Genomic DNA, 13844 nt, shown 5'->3' on the forward strand with positions numbered 1-13844 from the left:
GGTCTGAACTCATTTGAAGAATTCTGTGGGACAAATAGGCTAGGGCACACAGTGCTCTCCATCTTGAGGATTTTACATTTTAAAATCTTCCACAGAATGTTAGAAATGAATATAAGGAAAATTTTGTTGGATTTAAAAGTAGAGTATCTTGCTTTTATGGATGTCTACTGTCATATTCAAGCTATGGCAAAGTTCACCTCAGTCAAGACAGGGGCACAGGCTAAATTACTAAATTGCATTCTAAGCGGCATAATTTATAATGAACTACTCTGTTTGGGTTTGACAAACTTAACTTACCATTTTTTTTAATCGCTTAAGATATCTTATCTCATGTAATCTAGTTTACTTAGTTAGGCTTTGATAGGATTCTTGCCACTAAAGTTGCAGAAATCTAAAATGGAGATACTTTCCCTAACCAAGATCTATCTGCAGACCTTATTTATAGTATCGGTGTCTCTGCTAATATCTGTAGTCCTTTACAGCTCCTGGTAAAAGTACAGGGAACACATAGTAACAGGAGGAAAGAATAAACTTTAGAGTCTGAAATAAGCTAAAGAAGGATTACAGGTACAAAACTTTGCTGATTATCATGGACACTACAGTCATTGATGTAAAAGTGATATGTGAATTATTATTTATGAATAGTGATACAGGGCACCCCCAAATGTTAACTAACCATACATTTTCTTTAATTCCAAAGGCCAAATGGTAATTATTCAGTTGCTTTAAATGTGCCTAAATAATAAGCAGTTGACTACATCCAGTAGAGTAGCACACATCCATAAGCATATGATCAGTTATACTCACAGAGGTACCAGAGAATAGTCCTCTCATCCTGGTTTGCTCCAGCATGATGGGACCGGATCTGAGAGAGACTCTTCAGATTCATGGCTCTCTTTATACCCTTCAGTTAATCTGTTCGCTCTAGAAAAACCTAGCCTGATGCATTTTATCCTTGATATTTTCCTTCCCCCAAGACCTTCTTTTCTTATCTTCTCTCCCTCCACTGTTGCTTCTCAGCAGAACAGTGAAAAAGTTTGTGCTTGTTTCTTTTAAAACAGTTTTTCTTTGCCTTGTTGGTTACTTTTAAGGCATCCAGCCTTCCTACACTACTTCTGGTCTTAGCTTATTCTCAGTCTTACTTTATTTGCTAATTAGGGCTTTTGCCTACTGACTAGCAAATATATTATTTTCTTAAGCAAACTGATGCTAACTTTAGTTTTTTAATTTCATAACGGTCCCTACAGGGGATTAATTCCAGTGGACCCAGGATTTAGCACTAAATAAAAGGGCAGACCCCACACTGAACCAGGGCTGGGAGTAGAACAATGCAGTAGAACTTCAGAGTTATGAACCCCAGAGTTATGAACTGACCAGTCAAACACACAGCTCACTTGAAACCAGAAATACACAATCAGGCAGCATCCAAGACCAAAAAAATGGGGCAAAGTACAATATGTTTAATGTTTAAATGTAAACTACTTAAAAGTTTTAATTTTTTTTGTCAAAGTAAGGAAACTGTTTTTGTGCTTGTTTTATTTAAATTAAGATGGCTAAAAGCAGCATTTTTTTTCTGCATAGTAAAGTTTCAAAGCTGTATTAACTCAATGTTCAGTTGTAAACTTTTGAAATAACAACCATAACGTTTTGTTCAGTTACAAACAACCTCCATTCCTGAAGTGTTTGTAACTCTGAGATTCTACTGTACTGGCATGTTCCCAGTGGAGGAATAGTTTAAAAGGACACTTCTAGCTGAGGAAAAGGGGGGAATGAGTTGTATATGGCACCAGGAAGTCAGGCTGATGCTGAGAGCTATGTCAGGAGTGGCAGTGGTTTTGTGAAGACTGCTCTAGTACCATGGACTTGGATTCCCCCCACATCCAATCCCCCATGCTCTTTAGGAGATTGATTGAGCCGGACTAAAGGTACGGTTGCAGCTGCCCAAGTCAGCAGGCTCAGTCTCACAGGGCTTGGGCTGTGGTGTGTAAATTGCTGTGTAGACGTTCCAGCTTGGGCTGGAGCCCAGGCTGAGGGACCCTGCGAGCATGAGCCCAAGTCAGCTGACCTGGGCTCGGAGACTTGGTGCTGTGGGTTTTTTATTATCTTGTAGACATACTCAGAAACTGTTGGCCCTTCTCTCATGGGATATGCACACTATCAGTTTTCCTCCTAGGTGAAGGATTCAGTATGTCTTTGCACTCCAAGATATACCAGACAAATCCTTTGTCTTTATTCATGAACAGGACATCCCCATCCTGTTTTTCTTCCTGTAAATTTCCTCCCTTGTAGTTTTCGCAATCTCTCAATTGCAGCTGGTCCAGTATTCAAATAGGCATACAGTGTGAGGCATACAACACACAAATGGCCAGACAGGGAGATAGGTGTCAGTTACTTCCTGCTTGAAAGGAACATCTCTGAGGTATGTCACCTCCTGGCAACCTGCCTTAATTTCCAGTATCGATACATATCTCCTTAAGTATTATGTTCTTATCTGTACACACGTTTCACAATGATTATGACGACCAGGGGAATACACCCTCAGGAGACACCTCACATGCTACACTTTGAACTATTATGCAACTATCTGAACAGGGGATCCCTGTGCACGCCCTGTGTCCTCTGCCAAGGACACCCCCCTGTGTCCAACTCCCATCAATGCTAATTTAGGGCCCTATAAGTTCATAGATCGGGTTGAACTTTTATGCAGAATTTTTTTTCTGCATAGCTAGTTGGATGTATTTGGCTCTGTTTTGAATCATAGGACTGGAAGGGACCTCGAGAGGTCATCTAGTCCATATTTTTTGAAATATGGACAAAATTGAATTCTAGAAAAGCTAAAAGATTTGTCTGCAATGAATGAATGTTCAGAGTTTAAAAAAAAATTAATCTCTTTACTATCAGGCTTGCTGTATGTCACTCTTGTCTCCTTCTGTGAAGAAATTTCACTTCTTGTCATCTTTTGACAAGCCAGTTATGTCTGTGACCCAAAGTCTGAAAAGTAGCTGGATAAAAATTTTCAGACATGGTTTCAGTCATTGGGCAGTGTTTTCTATCTCTGGATGTACCTTTTAGGTTCAGGGGGGAAAAAAAAAGGCAAGCAGCAGCCACCACCAATTTAGTCAATTTAATGGACCCTATCTATACACGCACCTGATAAATTATTTGAAATCTTATTTCTACTTTAAGATGAGGTAGAATGTGGAGCAGTCAAGTGGTACCATTACCATAGCAATGGGGATAAACTGATACAATCCACACATTAAAATGCTCACTTTGAAATATTTGCATTCATTTCTCTTGAACTAATACAGAGAGCCATTAAATTAAGACACCAAATTGGATTTCTTTGGACCTCAAAGCATCACAACAACAATCTACAGGGTAAAACAAAATACGATAATAAATGTGTACAGGTATCATTGAAATGTAATACCGGTGGTGACATTTCTAGTCAATATCATTATCTTGTTCATCATTATGATCTCTGTCAAGAGTGCATGAGTTACCAGACTTCATTGCCTTGGCAAGCAGAGTTATGTGCAGGGATGTTTGTTTTGACTACAGGCATAATTGATTTTTCTCAAGTTCTTAATGGTGACTCCGTTCTGGATGTGTTCTAGGTTTTTACTAATGCTGCACGCTGCATAAGAGACGCTGATTGCCCAGGGAGAGTAGTGACTTTTTTTTCCAATTTGTCAGTGATTATTTCTTGTGATGCTGGACTGTCTGCAGACTCTGCTAGAGTGGTAGTTCAGGCCATTGAATGGAAGGTATTCTTTCCATCCATGGTCTCTGCGTTGATGTCCATCTTATCAGCTCCTTCAGGGATGAGATTTCCACCAGCATGTGTGGTTCAGTTCCATTTGGAATGAACACAGCTCCCTGGAGCCTTTCTACTTTATTTTTTTGCAGCACTAGTGATGAATTTCTTCAGCTCATCATAATTGTTGCAGAATCCATGAAGGTGTGTGATATGTCAATTAAACTGTGAGATCCAAATTCATGGTGTAGCAAGGTATATGTGCAGCAGTGTGATAATTTCGGTGTGATAATTAATTAATAATTATTGTGCACTCCACAATTGAGTCACCTTCTTTGAATGAATGCCTTCTAAAGGATGATACTCATTGCTGACTGAATTAGATGCCTCTTTATTAACCAAAAGACAAACTTCTGTACCAACTGGGGCAGAAAAGCAGCTGACCTCTGTAAAGTTCCATCACCTGGCTTTGGATAATGTTCTGAGGCTCTCCTTTTGGCTATTTCAGACCAAAGGATTGAAGCGGCATTACACAAAACCACTTGTTCATTTCAAAGCTGGCTCACTTGCCAGAAGAACATCGACAAAACATTTGGATGACTTAAGTTCCTGCTTCAAATTACTAGCAGCTTGGATAACATCAGCTAATGTTGTTGTGCTGCGTAGAACAATGGTAGACTTGCCTTGTCCTTGCTGTACATGGAATGAAATTGCAGATCCATAATTTATTTTTCTAATCTTGATTGTAATTTGCTCCTGAAATATCTTTCAGTTTCTACATCTGAGGGAAATAGGGTTTTATATCTTTTGTAGCAGGTTGGACAGGAGCAGAGCCTTCTTGTTATACATAAGATCTTTGTCTCTTCAGTCAGCTGATAAAATGCAGTGTCATAAGGTGACTGTATTGTTACATTGTATCTAGATGGTTTTGCCTTAAGATTTCATTTTACTCAAGTAGGAAGAAAGGCATGTTGACTGATAAACTGCATCCTTAGCAATCAAGTCTTCCACAGGTGTTCTGCACAACATGTCGTGTCAGTTCCTCTGAAGTGTCACCTCCCTTAGATTGGTTGCTCTCTCAAATGTTTCTCTTATGAAGTTTCTCCTTTTGTGTGTGTTTTCTCAAGCAAACAAGGCAAATGGACCAGTTGCTGGAGGACGTGCATTCTGTAGATGCAGGTGAATGTGATGCTCTCTGATCAGATTGAGTCTGTGTTCTTTCTTGGGTTCTCTGCAACTCTGATATGTGCCAAATTCTGCTTGCTTGTGTATTTCTGAAAGTAGCCCCTGTGACAGAGTATTGGTGACACATCATCTAAAGTAGAAAATTAATCCAGTGGCCACTCGTACCAATTCATCTTTCCTGGCTCCTGCTGCGAGCATCACAGAAGTCTCTCCAGCACTGGTGTCTGTTGACGGTTTTTTGCATTCTTTTGATCTTCATGACCATGCATTTTTCCAAACTTGTGGAGAGTCTTTTTCTCTTTGATGTAAGCTTTAAGGGGCTCATATCCTCCATGCTTTCATAAACTCGAACTTCCCTTTAGAGGTGAAATTCCCACAGAATATTGTTAGAATTACCACTGCCACGACCACCATTTTTCCATTGTCCAAGTATACAGACTTCTACTAAACTAGGTCTACGTTTGTATCAAACCGAATCCGTGACTTCCACGACCTCCATGACAGACACGGAGCACTATGCATAGGCAATTACAAACTCAAACCTTCTGCTAGGCAGGCTAGGTGCTACATTGTACGTACAAAAGCTTACAAACGGATAGCTTTACATTAGGAATTCACATACATTTATATCTACCTATTATGTGGTACAATCTATGGGCACACAATCTACTGCTCCTGGTGCACAGCCTTCAGTGTGAGACTGATCTGGTCAGGAAATTTCAATTGAAAATACAGCAAACTAATATAACAACTTGCAGGATATAGCAATGTGAAAACATCTCATATTAATGTATTTGTAAAATGTTGATATTTGGCATTTTTGCCACATGCTAAACAGCTTCATTTCTGGAAAAAAAATATTGCCCATGCAAAACCAATACAAATATTGTTGTTTGATAGCTTTGACTAATTAAGCTTTGACCAATTCAACACCACATTAAGGTGTTGAAATTAAATTAAAGAGCAAAAACTGTTGTCATAGTCATGTTTTAGTGTTTCTGGAACTGTGCAAAAAATGATGTGCAACAATGAGAATGTCACCGTCAGGCTTGTGGCACCACTTGACACACCACCTCGTACCTCATCTAAACTTACATAAAATAAGCTTTCAGATGATGTGGATGTGTGTATGATGGGTACATGAAACTCCAAAAAACAGGGTCCTTTTTGGAGAATTGCCACACACCTAATAAGCTCACATTGATACATTTTATACAATATTTTTCATCTTGAAGGATCCTAAAATGTCTTTAAAATTCAGTGAACTGGTATTTAAACTATAAACCGAGATCACTTCATGCAAAACTGAAATGCAGTCATATGTGAGGTAACAACTGTTCCACAGTGCACAGAAGTGTTACCCAACAATGAAGAACAGGAAGTCAAGAACACTTTTTTCATTTGGAACTACAGAAGGAATTTATGTAGAACTTAATTACCCAAGTTGGAATTCTGTAATGCGTTATTACTTCCTAATACATGTTAGTTTGGTTTGTAGTACAAAGCAATGTCCATAGAACAGATTAGTGTTTTGCTGTCTTAGATGAGTGTGGGAATGTAACTGGACAGAAGTAAAAGTCCACATAGGGTGAAAATTGAATCAGTGTCAGTGTCTCTGTTGATTTGGCTACAAAGAGCCTGATCGTGTAACATCTGTAGGAGTTGTCAGTACCTGTCAAGATCAAGATAGAGAGTACACCCATTTTGAGACAGGCTTTAGCATATCGTTCTGCAAAGACTTTGCCGTGTACATAGTTGCTTCTGTAAAATCCTTGGTCATAAAGTTAATCTAGTAAAGCAAGGCTCTATCTTTGTGCCTTTATCACATTATACTGTAAATGTTTGCCCTAAAATATGCATTTCAGTGCATCGTTATTATAGAGGGAACTGGCAGCAACACCTATATTAGTGCCTCTCTAACAGTTTCCATTATAAAAGATTCTTGCAACCTTATTTTAAGAACCCCTCAAATATTTGCCTCAGGCTTTAGAAATTTGACAGGGGAAAGGGGCTGTCACCAGGGATGTGCCTCTTGCTTCTCCCATCAAATTCGTTTCAATTTTGGCTGAGTTATAAGATATGGAAAATCACCATTTCCCATTTCTGGCTTAGGTCCCACTGAATCATTTTGGTAACATGCCAAAATCTGAATATTCTAAGGTTGAACCCCCTGCTGTAGCAGCAGCATGCACAGTACTGGGGACCCTTGGGAGCAGTTGGAGCCTGCCTGCTACTAGAGCTGCTGTGGTGGAGATGAGGAGAGTTTGACCAGGCTCATCCCCCCAGACTCGACTTAAGCAAACCCATCCACCTGCCAGGAACACCACATAGGGCAGAAGCCCCTTACACACAAGAGGGTGAGGAAGAGAGCCGGACTAGGCTCCTTCCAATCACCCCCAGATACCGCATACCGTTCTAGATGTCCATTCCCCTCTTGAGGTAGGAACACCCTCTCCTCCTCCCAATCTTGAAGAACACGCGTGTATCCCTGGGGAGGGGGAACAAGATTGTGCTACCCCTGACCATTTCCTGGGCCAAGCACGTGGCCAAAGCTGTTAGTTGCACATAATACAGTTGTTCCTTTTTTTTTTTAGTACGTAACTTCACAATTTGAAAAAAAAAAATTGTTACACTGAAAAACGGTCCTCAAAAGTTAAGTAATACCAGAATTTACTTTGCATAGGCAACCTGAATTCAGCCCCATGGTGCCTATGCATTATGATAGTGTGATCATGTGATGAGACTGTTTTTCTGCAGGACCCAACCTTGTTTAGATTACATGATGGCCTGTGCTCAGGGATTTGTGTATATGACTGATATCTGTAAGATCTCTGTTATACAATATAGAGTCTAGTAATGGGAAGATATGTAATAAATGAAGCTGGGGAATGTAGGAAGTGAAAGGATGGCCTAGTTAAGGTAGGTAAACGCAACACAGGAGAACTAGATTCTGTTCCTACCTTTGTTACAGAGTTTGTGTGATGCTGAGCAAATCAATTAAACCAGACTTTTCATAGCCACCAATTGCGTCTCTTTTCTCAGCCCCCATGAGGCCCCAGCTGTCTTGACTTTCAGAAGTGCCAGGCACTCATAATTAAGTCATTGGGAGCTATAGATGTTCAATACCTCTGGCAGTAAGGCAGTGTCATCTGAAGAATGAGTGCAGGGTTGGGAATCAGGATGTTCTTTGTCGAATTCTGACTCTCAATGAATCATTGTATGGCCTCAGGTAAATTGCTCTGAATGTGTTTCCTCATCTGTAAAATAAGGTGAATACTCATCACCCAAGGAGTTGTGAAGATAAATTCACTTATGTTTATGAGGCAACTAAAGATAACAAAAGATGACAAAGAAATGGGTAATGCTGTATTCAGAGCAGGGTTTGAGTGCTGTACAGCAAATAAACCATGGGCCCCACATTGAATCATGAGGGTAAAAAACACTGAATAGCTGTCTTTCATTGAGCCCATCCATTCAATCCACTGAGTGTGGTAGAGGTCCCGTGGAAAAAATAATTTGCAATTGTGTAGTTTAAAGACTGTATCACAATGCATTTACACCAGGGGGCTGAATTTAAAGTAGTCTGTGCAACCTTATTCTTGCACTTCCTAACTTTTGAGTGTTTGACTTTGCAGCTTAAATAACACGTTCACAGTGTGTTCTTTGTTTTGTTTGAACTCGGGTGACTAGCTTGAGTCTGCTCTGGAGCCGTAATGTCCACACTGCTATTTTTACCATGCTAGCTTGAACTCAGCTTGTGTGAGTCTGTCTTTCTGGACTGGGAGGCTTGCTGTGTAGACATAAAGTGTAGACCTAAATAAATTAAAGTTGGAAGGAGGCTTGAACCTCCAGCCGATCCCAAATCCTAATCTGGACCGTGTTGGAATGGGAAGAAATTTTGTTCCACACCAAAAGAGCTAGAGTTGTAAGTGTTCCTGACAGGAGAGAAAATTAAGAGGAAGAAGCATTCATTAGAAAACTCTGAAGGGAGGTGCTGTAATAAACTAGCATGAGAAAAAAGCAAAAGCTTGTGTAGCGTTTTGAACTATAAAGTAGGTTTTGATGAATGACAGAATTATTTCTTATGGTATGCACTGTTTGTATGTGAGAAAAATCATAATCTATTTTAAGGAAACTTAATTCTCTTTTTGTTTTGAATTATAGGTATGAGAAGGTGCCAGTAATTTTGGTTGGTAATAAAGTGGACCTGGAGAGTGAGAGGGAAGTATCTTCAAATGAAGGCAGAGCTCTGGCTGAAGAATGGGGCTGTCCTTTTATGGAGACCTCGGCTAAAAGTAAAACAATGGTGGATGAGCTCTTTGCAGAAATCGTTAGACAAATGAACTATGCAGCTCAGCCAGACAAAGATGATCCATGCTGTTCTGCATGTAATATTCAATAGCATTAAAAATTACCTAACCTGGACTTAATCTGCAGAATTTTTGTAAAGTGGTAAAACTGTCTGCCTCATTTCCTGGTTTGTGGGTCACTTGGAATAAATCATAAGTGAAGTAACAACTTTAAATCAGAGGTGAGCATTGAAAGTCAATCGCTGTCTCTGAACATAATGGGGTTAAACAACTACAATTTCTCACCCAATACGCCCTTGTGCACCTACAATTTCATCATAGACAGTTGATCTACAGGGTGATCTCAGTGAACTATATGTATTTGGATTATGTCAGACAGCAGCAGCTATTTCATAAATTAGAAAATTCCTGGTGGTGAAAATTGAAATCGCTAGAGGGAAGACCTGGAAAGATTACTTGCAATTAGCGTATTCTGTACTGATAAACGCAAAAGGAGAGGAAAGCCTTTCAGTTTTGATATTCTGAATTTCAGGAGTTGTACTTTTGCTTGTGGCCAAATTTACACAAACAAGTATGCTGTTTTCATCTGAACTTCTGACAGTTTTAGAGACAGATATGATCTACAAGACCTATATAGTTCTTTTTTCCCAAAATTGATGCAATTTCTACACTTTATCCCATCTTGTGAACTAGAAAGCACTGCATCAGTACTTGAAAGAAGAGAGAAGATCTGAAAAACTAAAAGCTAGTGAAAAAACCCGATATGGCATTGGAATGTTTTAAATCTTCCACTTTGCTGCTCAAGAATGGAGGATCACTTCAGATTTTGGTCAGACAAAAAGCCAAACAAACCCTCTGTTTACAAAGCAGGAAACATCTTTATCACTTTACTGAACCAGGAGGAAGCAACTGTGATGAAAAAAATTGCTTAGCCTTACTAACAAGGAACACTTTAATAGATTAACTAGTACCATCTTGTAAGGAAAACAAAGCCATGTTGCATCCAGATGTTCCCTTTTGCAGAAACCTCATGGGGCAGTACGAACATCCTGCATTTTTAAGTTTGCTAAAGAAGATAATTTCTTTCTTGCCTTTAAGGGCTAATTTTTTTTTTTCGTGTGATCCCTAACTAACCTTTGGAAATCAAGTTTGCTATTTCATAGCTTTAATGTTGGCAACTTTGTTAATTGAATAACCATATGAAATCATTTTGGCTCACAGGAGGAATATAGGTTATGGTTATACTGTAGGTGAGAAAGGAAAAAGCTTTTGTGTAATTGCCTGACACTATTCAAAGATTGCCCTGATTATTAGGGTATCAAATAGTGGGAGCAAATATTTTGTTTTGCAAGGGTGCTCAAGCTCTGACATTCTAGTTTTCCTAGCAGTGAAGTATTTATCATTTGCATGACTAATGGCACAGAAATATCTATTCTGAAGTCTTACAATCAAGTATAGAAAAGTTTTCAATCAAAATGTTTAAGTTTTATATGTTGGAACGATTGTCTTGAGCTGGACCTTTATAGATAAAATTTGGTCATCAAAATGCAATATCACTGAGCCTGTGGTCTAAATACCACCATGCATTTTATTAGTTTCTCAGTCTAGTGCAGTAACAGTGTAGTTCCTTGTGTGTAAATGAGTGAAAACAGGGGTGCATGTGTTGGGTGTGTGTATGTATCCCTTAGAAATGTTGTAATTGGAGTTTGGACAGATTTACCTCCATCAGCAGAACTGCTTTAAAAATGCTCTTAATCTTTGAAATGAAAAACGCAAGTATAAAACAGCTTCCCAAAATTTCTTTTTAATATAGTAACATTTTTAATCTTGTTCAGTGGGTGACAGCTAATGGAAATATTAGTGATGGAAAAGAACTGGCCACCACTGCCCTTAGACCTTGAAAAGCTTTTCGAGGACACAAGGATGTTAAGTCTGATAAATGTGCGGCCCTACTAGTCAGATTTTTCTAAATCCTTGTAATGTAGGTTTTTCCTACCAGCTAATTTCCACAAGTTTGGATGTTGGTGCACCTTTTTCACCTAATATTAACCATGTGTGTGTGCGTAAGCAAAATTTGAGACTTGAATCAATGGTATCTTCACTTCCTAAAATATTTAAATGGAGGAGGGGTCTAATGAAACTATACAATCTAATAATAAAATAGGCAGCTTGTCAATTTGAGACCTAGTGCCTGAGTGCTCAGAAACATTTTACCAATTTACAGTTTACCAATTTACAGTTTACCAGTTGATACCAATTTACAGTTTGGAGTGCATGTTGAGCAATATTATACACAAACTGCTAAGATCTTATATAAAAAATGGCTGTGCCACCAATAAAGTGGTATAAATAATATGTATGAAAGGCCTAAGTTGTAACATAAAACAGATGGGCTTTTAATTTAGGAAAAACTGCACAAGTAAAATTCTAAACAGAAAATTTTAGTAAAAAAGATACTTCTGAGACATGTTTTTCTTACCATTTTACATTTGTAATGACTAAGCAACACACATCAACACACAACATTCCGGGGTGTCGGGCGGGGGGAAATGTAAATGTTCTTCTCTTTATTGTATAATTCTAAGGAGGTAGTTGTGCACTATTTGTGTTTCCACTGATGTGAATATAGTGGAGCTTGAATCAATGACAGTTGCATTTGGCTAAGATATTTTTGAAAGCATAAGGATAGCAAGAGGGTAGTTAAATGAGCCACATTCAAGATAGGTGGCCACCTGGAGAAAGTCAGTGGTCTTGGGTCATCTCTTTCTTTGTACCCTGATCAGACTACCAATTATAGTATGTGAAAGTTTTTTATAACATGCCTTAAAATATTATGGTTTGATCCAAAGACCCATGTTTTCTTTAGCTGTTCTTGTAGAGTTTTGTACTTTTCTACAAAGACAGCATTTTTAAAGTTTTATTGGTTTGGGGGCGTGTTTTTTTTTTTTTTTTTTTGGCTTTTTTAAACGGTGCAGCTTTTATTTTTTTTTGGCTGTGATAATGGTAGTAACTGTTTTCTCCCATTTTTTAAAAGTAGGCAAAATAAATAAACCAGCATCAGATCAAAAGTATTTACACATGGGGTTTTTTATTAGAGCATCAAAAGCAGCTTTTGATGACTTTCTGTTCTGGTTTGGCCAACAAGTAACTAGCCTCTCTCTAACCCCAGTGCTACAGTTGCCATCACTTTTCTGTGGGAAAACTACTGGTATTTGCTTTCCTGTATAAAGAATGTTGCCTAAAGATGTCAGCCATTTGGCTGGGGGTGGGTTGTGCATGTTTGGTTTTTCTTTTTACCAGTGTAGAATCAAAGTACTGCTTAGGCTTTAATGGTGAAACTCTGACAAAGCAAATGTTTGACAACAGCAGGAGGCTTTTATCTGCATTGTTGTGCATCAGGTCTCAAGAATGGTTGCAGGGGGTTTTGGAACCAGGCTTAACGGTATTGATTTGGGGTTTCCCAGAGGTGACTAAATATATTTCACAGTTAATTGTTGAGCTCTAATACAACTGGCAACCTATAGATAGGGCAACAATTTATTGTTTTGTAACAATGTCAGTTGTTAAACCTTGATGTTTCAAATAAAACAAGAATTGTACATAGAACTCAATGCAAACTCAGCAGTTGTATTTGGAGTTAAATTATTTTAACAAATAAATTTATTTAATGAAACCTGCCTTGGATTTCCTTGTATCATCAAGTTTGGTTTTATCAAATAGCTCACCCAAAGCTAATTAGAACTACCTACTTGTAAACAGCAGTAAACAGACCTATTTAGAGTTCAGGAGAGGTTCTCCTGTCGAAATATTCTGTTGATATAAATTGAATGGATGCAAGCAAATACTATTGTTTTCATTTTTACATATGCACATTTACTGTAGCCTCACACGTACTGCTACTGGATAAAATATGCTCCAGGAAAAAGGCCAGTGGATTGGAAGTTTATTAAGGTACATATCTAATTCTGAAAGGTTGAATAAAGATTGCTGTAAAGTGTACTAAAATGATGTAATGAGCTGAACTTGGTCAACCATGAAGATGTAATATCCAATAATGAAGTTACTTTTATGGTATTAAAATTTCAATGGATTAACAAGGATTGATCATCACGTCAACTGTTCTATTGGTGGCTGGGCTTTTATTTTGTTTTTTTAGTCTTGCATTGCTCTACAAAATACATCGTGTTAGCAAGAATTTCATTATACATCTCTGCAATGATAGCAATATTTGAACAGTCACGATGCTAATGTTAACAGGATTGTTCTAGATTATGTTGATTAGCAGTTACATCTTGGTGTTACTGACATGACTATAATGTATTATTGTGTTTTGAACATGATTGGTACTGGGGGCTGTGTGTTTTTTGTTTACAGGTCATGTGGGTTTTAAGGTGCCAAAAGTTGGAGGCTGATGCTCTGTAAGAACTCCTTATTCTGTGGACAACACTGTGAAGAGTGACAAATTATGTTAATTTACACAGCCTTCAGCTGCTCTAGTCACTGATAACTGGCCCATTCATTCTGTAAACCAATTTCCAGTGTATCTTTGGCTAAAACTGGACAACCCCTGGCAACATTCCATTAATTTA

The 13844-nt window shown here is 38.4% G+C and overlaps 1 protein-coding gene across 1 annotated transcript in view; it reads left to right on the top strand.

Annotated features, from left to right (window-relative positions):
* Window positions 1-13405, top strand: part of RAP2A (RAP2A, member of RAS oncogene family) — a 35550-nt gene extending 22145 nt beyond the window's left edge. The window contains exon 2 of the mRNA XM_073348062.1: window positions 9110-13405. Coding sequence (XP_073204163.1) covers window positions 9110-9347 — 238 coding nt within the window. The 3' untranslated portion in view covers window positions 9348-13405. The remainder of the gene's footprint in view (window positions 1-9109) is intronic.
* The last annotated feature ends 439 nt before the right edge of the window (window positions 13406-13844 follow it).

This window comes from Lepidochelys kempii, chromosome 1 (assembly GCF_965140265.1).
Source record: "Lepidochelys kempii isolate rLepKem1 chromosome 1, rLepKem1.hap2, whole genome shotgun sequence".
Taxonomy (NCBI): domain Eukaryota; kingdom Metazoa; phylum Chordata; order Testudines; family Cheloniidae; genus Lepidochelys; species Lepidochelys kempii.